At 43.5% G+C, this 16,066-nt stretch overlaps 1 protein-coding gene across 2 annotated transcripts; it reads left to right on the top strand.

Moving 5' to 3' along the window:
- The first annotated feature begins 5,637 nt into the window (after positions 1–5,637).
- TRIM68 (tripartite motif containing 68) lies at positions 5,638–15,234 on the top strand. 2 transcript variants are annotated; one of them, XM_010366953.2, is made up of 7 exons: positions 5,638–5,870; positions 8,327–8,809; positions 10,545–10,640; positions 11,471–11,731; positions 12,198–12,220; positions 12,765–12,865; positions 13,053–15,234. In XM_010366953.2, the coding sequence occupies exons 2-7, from the start codon at positions 8,384–8,386 to the stop codon at positions 13,601–13,603; spliced, it is 1,458 nt and encodes a 485-aa protein (XP_010365255.1). In that variant the 5' UTR covers positions 5,638–5,870; positions 8,327–8,383; the 3' UTR covers positions 13,604–15,234. The 2 variants fall into 2 exon arrangements, with proteins under 2 accessions (XP_010365255.1, XP_030774250.1); XM_030918390.1 differs by lacking the exon at positions 8,327–8,809 and having other exon boundaries at positions 5,655–5,870.
- The last annotated feature ends 832 nt before the right edge of the window (positions 15,235–16,066 follow it).

The following is a 16,066-nucleotide window of genomic DNA, read 5'->3' as shown; positions in this document are numbered from 1 at the left end:
ACAGACCTAACGAATTCCAGTGCAGGAAGAAGGCACTTTGGTGAAGAGCTAAAGAGTCCTTGGAAATTTGTGATAGACGCCATGAAATACAAAGAAAAGAGGGGTAATAAGAACTGTGGCAAATGTCAGGACTTAAACTTTTTTTGAAATGTATTTTTGCTCAATAGAATGCATCTCGTTTGACATGGTTTGAATATATTTGCCCCTCTAAACTTTATATATTGGAACTTAAACCTTAATGTGATAGTATTAAGTAATAGAGCCTTTAGGAAACGATTAAGCCAGGAGGGCTCTGCCCTCATGAATATGATTAGCAACCTTATAAAAGGGCTGGAAGCGATGCATTAAGCCCTCTTGCCCTTCTGCACTTTCTGCCATGTGAGGACACAGCATTCATACTCTCTGTAGGGCACAGAGTTCAAGGTCCCATCTTGGAAGCAGGGACCAGGCCCTCATCAGACACCTAATCTGCCAGTGACTTGATCTTGGGCTTCCCAGTCTCCAGAACTGTGAGAAATACATTTCTATTCTTTATCAATTATTCAGTCTCAGGTATTTTGTCATAAGAGCATAAACTGACTAAGAGTGCTCAAAAGAATGTAGCTATTTCTCCCCAAAGGATACTCTCAATGCTGCACTGGGGTGCTTGGAACAAAGTGGACAAAGAGGAGATGGAAAAGAAAGAGTGGAGGTTTTGTAACATGCATATTACTCAAGGGAAGAATGGCATATTGCAAATTTTAATTTGAGAAAACAGAAGTGTTTCATACACCACATCCTTCAAATAAAAAATTATTTAAATAGGTGGATTTTTCTCACATTGTAAGAAAATCATAGTGTCACTCTTAACTTCTTAATTAGAAATACTCTGAGTTAATTTCTGGGCTCTAGACACCAAATGATAGACACCAATTGACAAATAAAACAATTCTGAAAACCTGAAACTATCAATCCTGTTTTCTCCCCTTGTGTTTCCTTTCTGGTCTCTCCCCAGAAAGCATTGTAATTCTCCTTAAGGACTGTGGCCAGTGATGGCAATGTGGATCTAAACTTCTCTTTGACTAGGGAATGAGCTATTATACTACATGGTAGCCACATTTTGTTCTGAGGACTTACTTGTGTTTTCTAAATTTTTGTGAATGTGAAGCTTGTGCTTGTGGTGGGTATTTGTCATTCACTGTAGCTGGCACTTGAATGATCTTCCTATGTTTGACCAATTTTCCTTTTCTTGGGGCATCTACTTCTCCCCCAAGAAAAGCCATAAAAATCACCTTCCTACCTAATTAATCAGCTTTTATACCATGACAAAAACTCCAAAATCTCAGGGTCATACAACAAATGTTTTCACTCACACATCATGCCCTTAGCTGCAGATAGGCTGCTAGGATCCCAGTCCACGTGTCTTCTCATGCAGGACTCAAGCTGAAGCAGGAACCTCTCTTTGTGACATGCCTTTATTGTGACAATGAGAAAACAAAAGGCGGTACAAACATGCAATGTCTCTTAGAGCTTCTGTATGGAACTGAAACACTTCCCTCCATTCCCATTTCAATAACCCAAGATGGTCATATAGCCAAGTCTCATAATGTCTTAGAAAGCATTTTCCAGCTATTGGGAAGCACTGTGGGTCATGAGGCAACGGATGAGATTGTATGCTCCCCTCACAAAAACGGAGAAAATAGATGGGAATAATCACCCACCATGGGAGAAGGCATTTTGTCTAAGTGCTGTCAATCATGCACACCTGCAGGAAGACAATTCAGAAGCTAGGAAAATAAAAGCGAATATGCCACATTGAATCATTCTGTTGAAGAGTGCTGACAGAAGAGTAAATCCTCCAGAGGTATCAGAGGCAGAGATTCTAGTGTCAGTCTCTGCACCCAGGTTTAGAAGTGAGATCCAAGTTATCTGTGCTCAATGGAGGCAGTAGTGATAGCTCCATCAGAGTGGACCTATGGGGTAATTTGATGATGTTCCTGCATACATCATACATCATCAATGGACTACCAAATATTCTTTAATAAGTCCTTTTTGTGCTTAAAATAGGTTTCTGGTGTTTTCAACTCTTGCTTTTAGTAGGCATTTTGATTGACCGGCTCTTCCCTCGGTTGTCTGCTATTCACGTGGCAATGAGTTAGGCCAAATCCCTACAAATACATTTTACACTCGATAAGAAGACTATATAATTTAGTATTTTCCACTATAGAGAATATGCCTTCTTTTCCAGCACCTTCTGAACAATTATATAATGCAATTATATAGCTGACCACAAAACAGTTTCCCAAAGGATAAGTTATAACGGCATTTTTAAAACTCTAATTGCATCATGGTTATAAAATGCTAACAAACCTAAATAAATTATATATATATAGAATTTCAATTAAGTAATTTCAGGAGAAAACCAAATTTAAAACTGTGCTTATATTTATTTAATAACAAATAATAATTAAAGCACCATGATGATTTATGGTATATAACCTGACTTATATTTAGGGAAAACTTTACACTCCTCAGTCAGTGCAAGAAGAAAGAAAAATAAGATAATAAATATAAGTAAAATAAATCAAGAAAAATAATACAGATAAAATCAGAAAAAAAATGAAATAACAAATTAACAGGTTCTTTGAAAGGAACAATCAACTAGACAGATCTTTGGAAAGAAAGATATGTCGCTCAGAAAAAAAAAAACATAAAATAGTGGTAAATATAAAATATCAGGGATTAGAATAAAGGAAAAAACTCAGAAGTAGAGACAAATAAAAATAAAAATAATTATTTGTGTAATTGTTCATAACCATGAAGACACTGACACTTTGAGAATCATAACTTACTGAAACAGATTTGACATTTAAAGAACTTGAATTAGACATCAAATACAAGGACTTATAAAGCTACTTCTTGTTTTAATCTAATACAACTCTGATATCAAAACCAGTAACAGTATTTGGCTTGTTCTGCTTCCCACTGTACAAAGGTCTTGCTGTTAGTTGTGTGTAACTATTAACAATTGCTATTGTAATATACATCTATATTCTGATATATACCTTGTTATTTAGTTAGTTTTATGTCTCTCTGTCTCAGGCACACACACACACACACATACATATATGCTGTCATTTTCCTGTCCATGGCATCTCACACTGAAACTGCCCCACCACATCCTTGCTAGATCTTCCTGTTACTGTTCCTTTCATCTGCTTCTGAAATTATTCTCTTTTCTACTTCCTGCTTCTCAATTTCTTGGAACACTTAAACCCTAATATACAATCTAGGTGACAGCCTCAACCCAGAAGCACTTTCAGAAAGGCTCTCCACCACCTCCAGACAGAATGCTGTGTTTTAATTTCTAGACTCATCACCCCTTCCAATCCCTGACCTCCTTCCTCTGCCAAAGTGCAAGTGGTAACAAAGTCCTGCAGATTTGCCCCCCTAGGCAGGAATTTCCTCTCAGGCAAGGCTAGCACTGAGCAGACAGGGAAGGGAGGCCCTAACTTCTCCTGCTTGGACTCCTGGGAGATGTCAGTTTTGCCTTCTGGAAACTGAAAACAATTTGGAATAGCAGAAACAGGAGGTATTAACTCCTTCATAAGAGGTCCAGGAGGAGACTTTCAAGGTGGAGTGGGGTATCTATCCATGGTCTGGGCTGTACTCCTACCCTCCTCCTTCCACCCCTAGCAGGTTCTCCTGATGACTGGCATGCCACTAACACAGGCAGCTATTTCTTCCCCTTTAAAGCCTTCAAGCCTAAGATTATATTCTTCAAGCCTAAGATTGTACAGAACTAATTGAGGGTGTGGCTCATACTTCCTCGGAAAGAGTAAGAGAAGAAAATAAACTAGGGGTCTCTAAGCAAGCATGTTGTATGACATGCAATATAGTCAGTCTCTGGTCTCTTTCCAGAATATCAGACCTCAGATTTGTACTAACTCCCTAACTCTTCCTTAGTCCTATTTCTTTAGTGCCTATATCTCTTTTCCTGTTCCCCAAACAGTTCTCAGTTCTTGCTTCTCCTGTGATGCTACTCCTCCCCTACAGCACAGATGGGCACCATCCTACAGTCAGCCACTCATCTTGTTGTCCTGGTCTATCTTGGATTCAGGGAAGAGGGTTGGGGTCTGCAGCTACAGCTGTGGAATTTGTCCAAGACAGAGCCTCACCTGGACACACCTGTCTCACAGCAAACAAATAAACAAACAAAACACTCTGAAGATATCTGTAAAGGAAAGCTTCTATGCCTTGGAAGTAAACTGATCCGTCTTCAAAAGCCCTCTCTCCAGCCTTCCCCGCATGAATACAAGCCCCCGCCCCCAGTTACCCTGATTACCACGGTTCTTGACAATCGGTCACAGTTACAAATTGCACCTTACACACGAAAATGATCTTCTCATTAACTGTTTTAACTTCACAGAGATTCCAGAGCAGTACAACCAACTTGACCTTCAACTTCTTAAAGGCAGAGACTATATGTACCATAGTTGTAATCCCAGCACCCAGTATAATATTGTCAAAAAATTGATGTTAAATAAATGTTTAAAATGGCTTATTTCAATTAATTAATTCATTATTCTATTAGAGCAGCCATTTCTCCAAAACTGGGTGAGTCAGACGGTCCAGCTCAGACCTAAGATACTTTTGTCTTTTCTCATAGCCCTATGTGTTGCAGGAAATTTCTGGGCCTCACCCTTCAGAATTTTAACCATAGCCTGCGTTCAGACACTGGCATGAGCATTCTGGAGTCTCTGTCCTAATAATTAAGATATTATATAATTTGAAACCGAGCTTCAATTGGAGGATTTCCTGGTTATTTTCTACGTAGATAGGAGGTGCCTTCACTTGCTTATTAAAACCTAAGTGTCAAGAGAAGGACAAGGCCCTGGGAGTACAAGGAAAAACCCAAATCGCTGTCTTAAGTAACAGTTTTTGTGTGCGCATGCATGTGTCTATGTGTTTGGGTGAGGAAGGGATACCAGTTGTTTAATTTTTTTCTTCTTGTTTTAACGACAATTTTTGACCAGGGATTCAATTTCTCCATTAACTCTCGGTCTCTGTTGTCTGTTTTTACCTTTAAAAGTGGATTGTGGCAATAGTGATGACAAGCTGGTTACTTAAGTATTGAAGAGTAAGAGTGTGCCAGGAAAAAAGAGAGGTTTTGTTTGTTTTGTTTTGTTTTGCTTGTTTAAGAACCCAGTACTTGCAGCCTGGAACCATAAGAGGTCGCGAATATTCCCAGGAACAGCAGAGTCCACATCATATGTGTGCCCAACCCTATGCTAAGCTGGGTCACAGAACCAGACGTGGCCAATCTCAGGCTTCTGAGTTTAACAAGACAAACTGGCAAATGAATAGCCACCTGAGTCTCTCAATGCACAGCCTGAGCGGCATCATTCGGGAGCCTCAATCCTTTGACCTATCCTGGAACTAACTTCTGGAACCCTCTACATTTTAAGGGAATCTGAGTGGGTGAAGGGACAAGAAAAACCCAGGAAGTAGAGAAAAAGCATTGACATGCCTAGAAGCGCCGGAACCCCCGTCTCATCACCAATTGGCTAGGGTTACCCTGGTCACTGCCTGTGATTGGCTGTCCCCACAAACACACCGCCCCCTGGGCGAAGCCATCCTGGGCCCAGCCGGCCGCTCATTGGCTGCCGTCCTGCGACCGGGGCCTGGAGCCGGGTGTAGTATCCTAGGAGCTGCGGGCTACTGGGCCTGCACTGCCGGGCTTTGGACTCTGGGCCTCGGGCGCTCTCTGGCCCTAAGTGCTGAGCTACCGGGAGCGGCCGCTTCTGACGCTGGGCCACTGGACGCTGCGAAACCGGGCTTCTTCACTTTGAGTTTCCGCCGCGAAGCGCCAGTCCGGGCCCAGGAGGGAGGTGGGTAGAGAACTCTGCCTTTTCTGAAGTCAGATCCTGCAAGCTCACTTTACCGCGACCCGCCCGTTGCCCTGGGGACCTGCCCAACGCCCTGTGGCCAGGCCAGGAGCTTACTGTTCCCAGCTGCTCCCTGACTCCGGAGGTTACCGCCCGCCCCTCTGCCCCCTTCCCACTGGGGTCCTTCCTGGAAGTCTTCCAGGCCCCGCCCCCTTCTCAAATGCCCTTCTCAGACTCTCACTGTACCCTACGGAAGGCACAGTCAAAGCAACCGAACGTTTAATTATTTGAATTTTCTCAAAGTAATTCATGTATAATAAAAAGTCAAACATTGAAGCAGGTCTTATTTTGAAGAACAATGCCTACCCATCCCCAGATCTTTGCAGGAGGCTGCCACTTTTAATTTTTCCCCATTTAGATGTTTTTATCACCCTAAATCAATGTGCGTTCCTCTGTATTTCTGGATTTATCATTTTGATATTTCTTTGCCTTGCTTTCCTACTGCCACAATCTTGTCAATTTTCTATCGCTATTTTAGGTCTTCCATTTGTAGCTTTAAATAATAGGTATCAATTTCCATTTATTGTTCTATTGACTTTAGATGGTATCTCTTAATGTCTCTACTGACTTAGCTAAGGATATTAACACATCCTCCACTTAGTCAATCTATCAGTTGGAACTCAACATATACATTTAGTTTTCACGTATTCAACAGGTATTTGAGGCACTGTTCTTGGCATTGGGGAAACAGAAATGAACAAAACAGACAATGACCCTATCTGCATGAAAAGTTCTAGTATGGGAAGTAAGACAATAGACAAACACATGGCAAATGACGTCAAAAGCAGGATCATGTAGAAGTCATTTTCAACTGGGAGAATAGCAGGAACCCAAGTCAGGTAGATTTAATGGACGAGGAGTTTGCGGGAGTGTGCGGAAGTTTATTCCTTTGCCTAACTGGGCACAGGTGCTGTTTCAAGGAGAGATCTTGTTAACCGGGAGCCAGGATAGATTCTTTAGTAAGTTAGTGATTTACCAAAAGGAGGTTTTAGGATACTGGATCCCACAGTTTGGTCGTGATAGTGGGAGGAAGAAAAGCAGGAGGCAGGGAGTCTAGTGAGAAGGCACACCCTGTCAGTGGCATATCAGAGTCCTGCAAAATTTACTGCCCTGCTTCCTGCTACTGGACTGCCCTAAACCTTAGTGACTTTTCTCTCTCCTTTTGAATTTGTATTATACCTTAAAGCTAAAGAAGTTAAGAAATTTGTCCAAGATAGATGGCAGAGCCCCAAGCCAAACATCTGTAAAATGAGAACAATAATGGTCTCTGCCTAGGGTTGTGAAATAAACCAACTTAATTCATGTAAAGTGCTCAGAACAGTGCTTGGCACATCATATAAGTGCTCAAAGAGTACTTGCTTTTATTATTCATGTATGCTCTCAATTTACCTCACAAATTCTAAAAGGATTTTGGGTTTAGGAACTATTTTCTATGTCTAGCTGGTTTATTCATTCAACAAATATTTACTCAGCAATATCTGCATTGCAGGTGCTGTTTAGGTGCTGAGGATGCAACAGGAACTAGGACCAACATGGCCCTTCCTTGTATAGACTCTAGCTGGTAACACAAACTAGCAAAGTGAATGAATATTGCCAACTGAGCCAAGAGCCTGCCATTGACTATTCAAGTTCCATGCCCATATGCGGCCCTGGCAAAAATCTCAGATTTCTTGCTGGAGTAGTGATTTCATCAATATGGGTGTGATGATCATCAAATGATCTTTGTTTTAATCTCCAAGGATGTTATTTCATCTCTGCTTATAACATATCACTAAAAGCTCAGAAGAATGTCTTGGTGTCTTGGTGAATAATAAGTACGTTAGTGGACAGGGGTTTAAAAGGCATGGGAAAAGAACTGTTGTTTCCTTTACAGTTTTTACATTTTAGTGTGCAACACAAGAAAATAAATTGAGCATGTAGGCAATGCGCTTCTGGCATACTACCTTTTGACACTTTGAGTTGTATAAATGTAAATATAAAGATACCAGAGAGTGAGTCTGGAAGTATTTATGGCCTTACTTCAGATACTGAAAGACCACATTTTATGTGAACTTACCCAAGTTTAAGAGAAATAATGCTGATTTATAGAGCATGATTGGAATGGTAATCGTCTAGTAGAACGAACCCAGAGGAGAATCAGAGTTGGCCAAGTGAGTGAAGACTGAGGACTGCCAATATTCATTCACTTAGGCATCCCCATTATCACCTTCATGATGTGAGTAATGTAACCCATTCAGACCATGCACCCTTCAGTTGGAAAGGCCAATGCTTATTAAAGAAGGTCAGTAAAGGGTCAAAAGGAAGGTGGTTTTTCCCCAGAAATTAATCATTCCTGTTACTGATCTCTCTGTTCCTCTGTTACCTTTTTCTCTTATTTGTCTTTCTTTTCTTCTTCTCAGCCTTTACTACTTCTCCCTGGTTTCATTCATGTTCTGAGGAGGGTGTGAGAAGGAACCATGGATCCCACAGCCTTGGTAGAAGCCATTGTGGAAGAAGTGGCCTGTCCCATCTGTATGACCTTCCTGAGGGAGCCTGTGAGCATTGACTGTGGCCACAGCTTCTGCCACAGCTGCCTCTCTGGACTCTGGGAGATCCCAGGAGAATCCCAGAACTGGGGTTACACCTGTCCCCTCTGTCGAGCTCCTGTCCAGCCAAGGAACCTGCGGCCTAATTGGCAGCTGGCCAATGTTGTAGAAAAAGTCCGTCTGCTAAGGCTACATCCAGGAATGGGGCTGAAGGGTGATCTGTGTGAGTGCCATGGGGAAAAGCTGAAGATGTTCTGCAAAGAGGATGTCCTGATAATGTGCGAGGCCTGCAGCCGGTCCCCAGAGCATGAGGCCCACAGTGTTGTGCCAATGGAGGATGTTGCCTGGGAGTACAAGGTGAGAGATGGAAACTGGCCACTCCAGTCTTCCCCCGGCGCCAACTTGGCTATTTCTAGATCAAGGGCTTGACCACCAGCATCACAGACTGAGAGCTGATTCCTTTGGTTCCTGACACCCACAGATCCCTGGAATCTGATACAGGGAGCTATACCTTTCCTTGTATTCATGACCTTCCTTGATTTCCTGCCCTCCCACTTCCTCTACACCCCATCCCAGATCCTAACATGGCTCAATGCCTAACCCAAGGCTGATTTCAATACTGAGAATGTAAAGGAAATCAGTTTGGGTTTTAACTAGATTCTGAATGCCTTGGATGAGTTTAGGCATGAGGCTTTTATATAGATGGTCAAGGCTACATCTGACCTGCAAACTCCTGGCAATGCTGCAAGTAGTTGTTTGGCATTGAATGGATCACTTATTCCTTCATTTTATAGACAAAAGTGAGGCTTAGAAAGTTGAAAACATGGTAATTTATTTTAGAGGTGGAAAGAACTATGGATGAATCACAGGAGTGAGAGAGGTCATCTAATATAGTCTTCTCAGGTCCTTTATGACTTCAGGTCCAGTTAGCGAAAGGAAGATCAGAGGCTGTGACTCAAGTCTTCTTGCTCTTTCTCCTCTCCCAAGTTTGTTTGTTTGACAAGTCATCTTTGACAAACCTGGGACTCCTTTTTTGTTCCTTACCTCATCAACTTCCAGCTTCTGGCCTTCTCTTTACTCTTCCTCAGATGCCCATAATGACATCTTTATCGGAACCATTATCTCAGTGATTCTGTGATCCAGTGATCCAGCATTGGTCTTAATTCTGTTTTTTGGAGTTGAAATAGGAAGGTGAGAGTGTAAGACAAATACCCTGAATAGCTTTTTTCCTATATGGGAGGGATTTCTAACATATGAAAAGTGTTTACTAACTCATTCTGTTTTTGAGAATATTAGAAAAGGGAGATAGTATAACACAGGGGTAAAGGGCTGGATTAAATCCCAGCCCAACCATTTATTACCTGAATGACTTTGGGTAGGTCACCCTCTAAGCCTCAGTTTTCTTGTCTATAAAATGAGGTTAATACCAGGCTCAGGGGATTGTAAATATCACATGCATATTTAGAGCTTAAAATATACCTAGCTTTTGATAAATTTTAACAAAATAGTTGCTATTTTGTTGAAATAGCAGAATTAAATGGTGTGTCTGCACACTTTATGCTTTTCAGTAGAAATCCCTTGCATTGCTATTCTAGGAAAGTGCTTCTTACCCTTAATATGCATATGAACCATCTGGGAGATCTGGCTAAAACTGAGATTCTCATTTGGTAGGTCTAAGGGGAGGCCAAGATTCTGCATTTCTAACAAGCTCCTAGGTGATGTGGATGCTGCTGATCTACTTGAGCTACATTTGGAGTAACAAGGTTCTGGCAGACAGCAAGATAAAAATAAATAAGATAAGGATAAAAATTGACATGGAAAGGAAAGTCCAAGGTACTTTTCTGGAGAGGCTGGAAATGGACCTTTTCTTCCAGTTTACAGACATTTAGAGACTGTGGAAGTTGAAATTATTCTCAGCCCAGAGAGCTACCTTGGATGTCATCTGGGCAGTCTACTTCCTCTGTCACACTCCCTTTCCCCACAGCCTTCACTGTGGCTGGTTGCCTGAAGGACCCTGGTTCTCCCACAGCCTCCCAATGCTAGGAAGTCTAGGCTGCCGGAGGTGGCCTCATGAGGGTTTTGTCTCTTGCAGTGGGAACTTCATGAGGCCCTCGAACATCTGAAGAAACAGCAAGAAGAGGCCTGGAAGCTGGAAGTTGGTGAAAGGAAACGAACTGCCACCTGGAAGGCAGGTTGCCTCGTGGGGAAAAGAGTTTGTGTCAGTCGTCCTGTGCGGTCCTGGAGCTGGCCTGGGGTAGTATTCTTATCTCTGTGAGGCAGAATGTAAGGCTTGAAATCACAGAGCCTGGGGTTCTAATCCCTGTTTTCTCTGTCCCAGGCCTTAGGTAGGCCATGTCACCTCTTAATTCCAATTTCTCCTTGGTGATGTAGGGATAACCTCTGGTCTTGTATCCTCATATATGAGAAAGAGAAAGCACGTGCTCACGTGTGTCAGCTCACAATAGCGTGGCTTATATCATGCTTAGTAAAGCAGAGTTTCTCTTTCACTTTCCCAAGTTAGAGCATATTTGCTAAGAGTCTGGTTATTAAAATATTGGAAAATCACCTCTGAAATAAATTTGAGGCCAGTAAGTATCAAACTACTAGAACTTTTGATCAGCAGAAAGTAACACTGAACCAATCTAAAACAGCACATTGAACAGATATAATATCAACATGAAAATGAACCACCTAACAGTGTAGTTAAGTTACACTGCCTTAGAGACTTAAATGTAACACATCTTGTCATTATTCTGAAAATGGAAAATAGTCTAGAGCTTGTAGTATTTAGATAATATCCTGGACCCTACTGGAGTCAGTAAGAGTGACAATAGAGACTTAGAAGCGTGTGGTGGAGCTGGAACAGGAAGCTAGGAAAAATAGTATCCTTTATCTTTGCCCCTGCATAGCCTGTCACGTGGTTGGTACCGCTGCAGAGTATGTGTGTATGCATATGTCAGTATGCTCGATACTGGATAACTGAAAGTATCAGTGCTGATTTCCACCTTGGCTCCACAGATACAGGTGGAAACCCGAAAACAGAGTATTGTATGGGAGTTTGAGAAATACCAGCGATTACTGGAGAAAAAGCAGCCACCACATCGGCAGCTGGAGGCAGAGGTAACAGCAGCTCTGGCCAGCCTACAGCAGGAGGCGGCGGAGACCATGCAGAAACTGGAGTTGAACCATAGTGAGCTTATCCAGCAGAGCCGGGTCCTGTGGAGGATGATTGCGGAGTTGAAAGAGAGGTCACAGAGGCCTGTCCGCTGGATGTTGCAGGTGAGTAGCAGGTTTTCCTGGTAACCCTGAGTGATAGCTGAAGATAGACTGAGACTCCAGGAAAGAGCATCCGTTACTCTTTAGTAGGGACTGCCAGCACTCTGCCCCAGCTGATCATGGATCCTGTGTTTCCCCAGCGAATACCTGCTGTTTCCCTCTCCCTGGCTGGTGGATGACCTGGTCTGTTGTAGTGTCATAGGTGGGACAGTGCTCAGGCAGCTCTGGCATCATTCTAGGCCCTCTCCTCTAGCCTGAGAGTCTTGAGATGGAGCCTGAAGTTGGCCAGTTCAGCCAAAGCTCAGCCTGCTCTTCCATCCTTCCATAGGCCTCTCCTTACCTCTGCATGGCATCTCTCCATTCTTGGTATCTGTCTCCCTTCCCGTAGAGAAACTCCCTGCCAGTTTGATGTCTGTTCCCTCTGAGGAATAGCACATACTCAGGTGTTGCATTTTTTTTCTCCTCCTAGGATATTCAGGAAGTGTTAAACAGGTATGTTCTCACCCTTGGAGCCTGTAAGCAGCCCTGTAGGGCATAGTGGGGCCTGGCTGGAGCCAGAAGTAGGGACAGAGCACAGACTCGATGCACACAGAAAAGCAGGTGCTGGTCCACAGTCTCGTCCCACTTACATGGTAATGGCTAAGGAATCTTTGTTGATCTTTCCTTTTTCTTCTTTGTACTTTATCAAATGTATATCAAGTGAAGCTATAAAATATGTGGTTTCAAGTCGATTGCTCAAAGAGGAAAAAAGACTGCCCATGACTCCTTCATGTCCAACAGAAAATGTGTGCACTTCTTCCTCTCCCAGAATCAAATATACATCCAACCCTTCCCACAGCATGGGCATGTGGGTGTTCTCACCTCTGCACACAAACAGCTTGAGGCTCAGCCAAATAACCATAACCATCATGTCTCGGCTTTGCTGGGGTGGGGCACTTTACTACGTCCCTGGCCAAGCCCCTCTTCTCTGTACTAAGATAAGGCCCATGTGGCAAAGCCGGGACTCCTGGCCCTGAGGTTCACCCTCCTCTACTAGGAGCAAATCTTGGAGCTTGCAGCGGCCAGAACCAATCTCCCTGGAGCTGAAGACAGATTGCCGTGTGCTGGGGCTAAGAGAGATCCTGAAGACCTATGCAGGTAATGGATCCTGGGGGAGACTATAGTGGACAGTCGGAGGGACCCTCAATGGTTCAGTGCCCTCTGGGTGCTCCATCCAGCCTCACCCACTCATTATTGAGAAATCTGTGGCTGAATTTATCAGACAGCCCTCACCCATGCCCCGTGGCCCGATATCACTATTACCAACCAGGACCTTTTTTTCTAGCTGATGTGCGCCTGGATCCAGATACTGCTTACTCCCGTCTCATCGTGTCTGAAGACAGAAAACGTGTGCACTATGGAGACACCAACCAGAAACTGCCAGACAATCCTGAGAGATTTTACCGCTATAATATTGTCCTGGGAAGCCAGTGCATCTCCTCAGGCCGGCACTACTGGGAGGTGGAGGTGGGAGACAGGTCTGAGTGGGGCCTGGGAGTATGTAAGCAAAATGTAGACCGGAAGGAGGTGGTCTACTTATCCCCCCACTATGGATTTTGGGTGATAAGGCTGAGGAAAGGAAATGAGTACCGAGCAGGCACCGATGAGTACCCCCTCCTGTCCTTGCCCGTCCCTCCTCGCCGGGTGGGAATTTTCGTGGATTATGAGGCCCATGACATTTCCTTCTACAATGTGACTGACTATGGCTCCCACATCTTCACTTTCCCCCGCTATCCCTTCCCTGGGCGCCTCCTGCCCTATTTTAGTCCTTGCTACAGCATTGGAACCAACAATACTGCTCCTCTGGCCATCTGCTCCCTGGATGGGGAGGACTAAGAGAGCTACCATCCTAACCAGACAGTCCTTGGAATTGGGCCTGGCCCCCATGGGGCTTGGAGGACCCAGCCACTGACAGGTATCCCCTGAAACTGACGTGAGCTCAGGATCCAAGGATTCCTCTGTCTGATCCTTTGGTCATTGCTACCAGGCTAAAGTCTGTCATGAAACCACTTATTTTAAAAAGCAGAGGCCCAGTCAAATGAGCATTGCACCCCATGAGGGAAGCGTGACAGGGCTGATGGTGAGGATCAGAGCAGTTCTAAGGTGACTTGTTGGGGTAAGGATCAGGACTTTGTCCGTGGAGTAGCCAACCCCCCTCTTCCCTGATTCCTGTCCGGTGTCACAGTTAAGTCAGTGAGGATGATGAAGTAGACACAATCTTCGGGACACCATTAGATAGGCTTTCCCAATAGGCCAAAAAAATGCTGCCCATACCCAGAGCTGGTTGTTGTGCTGAGGCCAGTCAGAGGATGCTTCCCCTGAGGTTTGCTACAACTAAGCAACCTTTATGTGACCCTCACTCTCTGACCACCTGGCAAGAGAAATTCAATGCAGCAGGGGGACACAGACCCACCCAAGCCACCCCACTGCCGTTCCCTCTCTGAGCACAAGCTGGGCAAATCACTGTCCCTTGGACTCCTGGGAGACCAGTGTCCTAGTCCTGCTTTTTTTCTCTAAGTGGCAGGATCAGAAAACCTGTGAGCCTTAGTTTGTATTTTCACTTTATGAATGGGGAAACTGAAATGACCTTAATGGAGCAAGTTATTTCTTTTTTTTTTTTTTTTTTTTTTTTGAGATGGAGTCTCGCTCTATCACCCAGGCTGGAGTGCAGTGGCACAATCTCGGCTCACTGCCAGCTCCACGTCCTGGGTTCACGCCATTCTCCTGCCTCAGACTCCCAAGTAGCTGGCACTACAGCAGGCACCCACCACCACACCTGGCTCATTGTTTTGTATTTTTAGTAGAGATGGGGTTTTACCATATTAGCCAGGATGGTCTCAATCTCCTGACCTCGTGATCTGCCCACCTCAGCCTCCCAAAGTGCTGGGATTACAGGCATGAGCTACCATGCCTGACCGCTGGAGCAAGTTATTTCTTACAAAGCTGCTGAAGATAAGATTATCAAAATTATAAAGCATTTTTCACACTCATATGAAACAAGGTTGACAAACTCACTTCACAGGTCACATGCCTGTACATCATTTATTATATTTGGATCTGAAACTTCTCACATGTTTGGAAGGTTTTATGTGTCCTCATTGGGAAAATGGTTGTAATTCAGCATAAAACCTCATATTATTGTCCTGCCTCATGAAACTGTTGTATAGATCCCAGATCCATCCCATGCATTTGTTCGGTCTGAGGCACAGAGGCAGGCAAGCCACAGATTTTGCACGTGGTGACCTTGCCACTGTGCCATGATACAGCCCGCATATTATAGCAGTGCCTTTGTCTCAGGGCCTCTCCTGATAGTCTAGAGCCTTTCAGGCAGAAAGGTACTTCAAATGGCTGTGATAAGGAATACTAAAAATTGTGTTTCTACTTTAATTGTATTATATTGGCTGTTCACGTATGTAGGAGTTAAAACAGGCCAAACTTGGAGAAATAAAATCATTCTGCCCACCATGCTTCCAGGCTGCATCTTGAGAATTAGCAGTAGAAGGGGAGAAGTTTCCATCATCTGCTTGGAGGGGAATGAGCTGGTGAGTCACAGACCCTGGTGCTGGCAAAGGGTTGAGCCTGCCACCATTAGAGAAGCATCTTTGTCGGGGGATTCCCTGGGGATAATTGAGAAGTAGGTCCCTAGGAAGGACTTCAGTTAATGTCTGTGGACACTTGGCACAAAAGGGTTAAGGAAAAATCAATGTTGTTCTTTCGCTATTAGGACAAATCTTGGAAGTTTCCTAGAAACGGAGGATTGTTAGGTGATGAATTCATTCAAACTTAGAATGAGGGAAGGAATGAAATGGCGTCATTGGCAATGTACTCTTTTAGGTTAGTTTGATTGTTTTTTACATTTATAAGCCTGTTTGGGTACTCTGATTACTTGTTAGAAGAGTTGTAAGGTTAAACAATCCACATTATTACAGATTGTCTGATTTTTAAGACCAGACAAGAAGATTGAAGCTCTAAGTGCCTGAAAACCATTTTCTACAGAGTAGTTGTTTACACTTCCCTCCTGAGAACCATATGAAAACAAGGACCTTATTTGTCTGTTCACCATTGTACCCCTAGTCTAGTACTGTGTGTATGTGCGTGTGTGTGTGTCTGTGTGTATTAAATATTTAAGTGAGGGAACTTTCATTCATATGAGTGGAATCAAAACAAAAATAATCTGTTTTTATCTAAAAGGGGCAGTGAAAACTAGAGGATACCTAATTATGCTTCTGTTCAAATATGAATTTAATGGGTAATTTCTTTTACCGTACCTTTCATAAGTGGTCTAGTAGGGCAGGAGGT

This window comes from Rhinopithecus roxellana, chromosome 15 (assembly GCF_007565055.1).
Source record: "Rhinopithecus roxellana isolate Shanxi Qingling chromosome 15, ASM756505v1, whole genome shotgun sequence".
In the NCBI taxonomy this organism is placed as follows: Eukaryota; Metazoa; Chordata; class Mammalia; order Primates; family Cercopithecidae; genus Rhinopithecus; species Rhinopithecus roxellana.
Note: the sequence above shows the minus strand (reverse complement) of the source record. Positions and strands in the feature narration are given on the sequence as shown.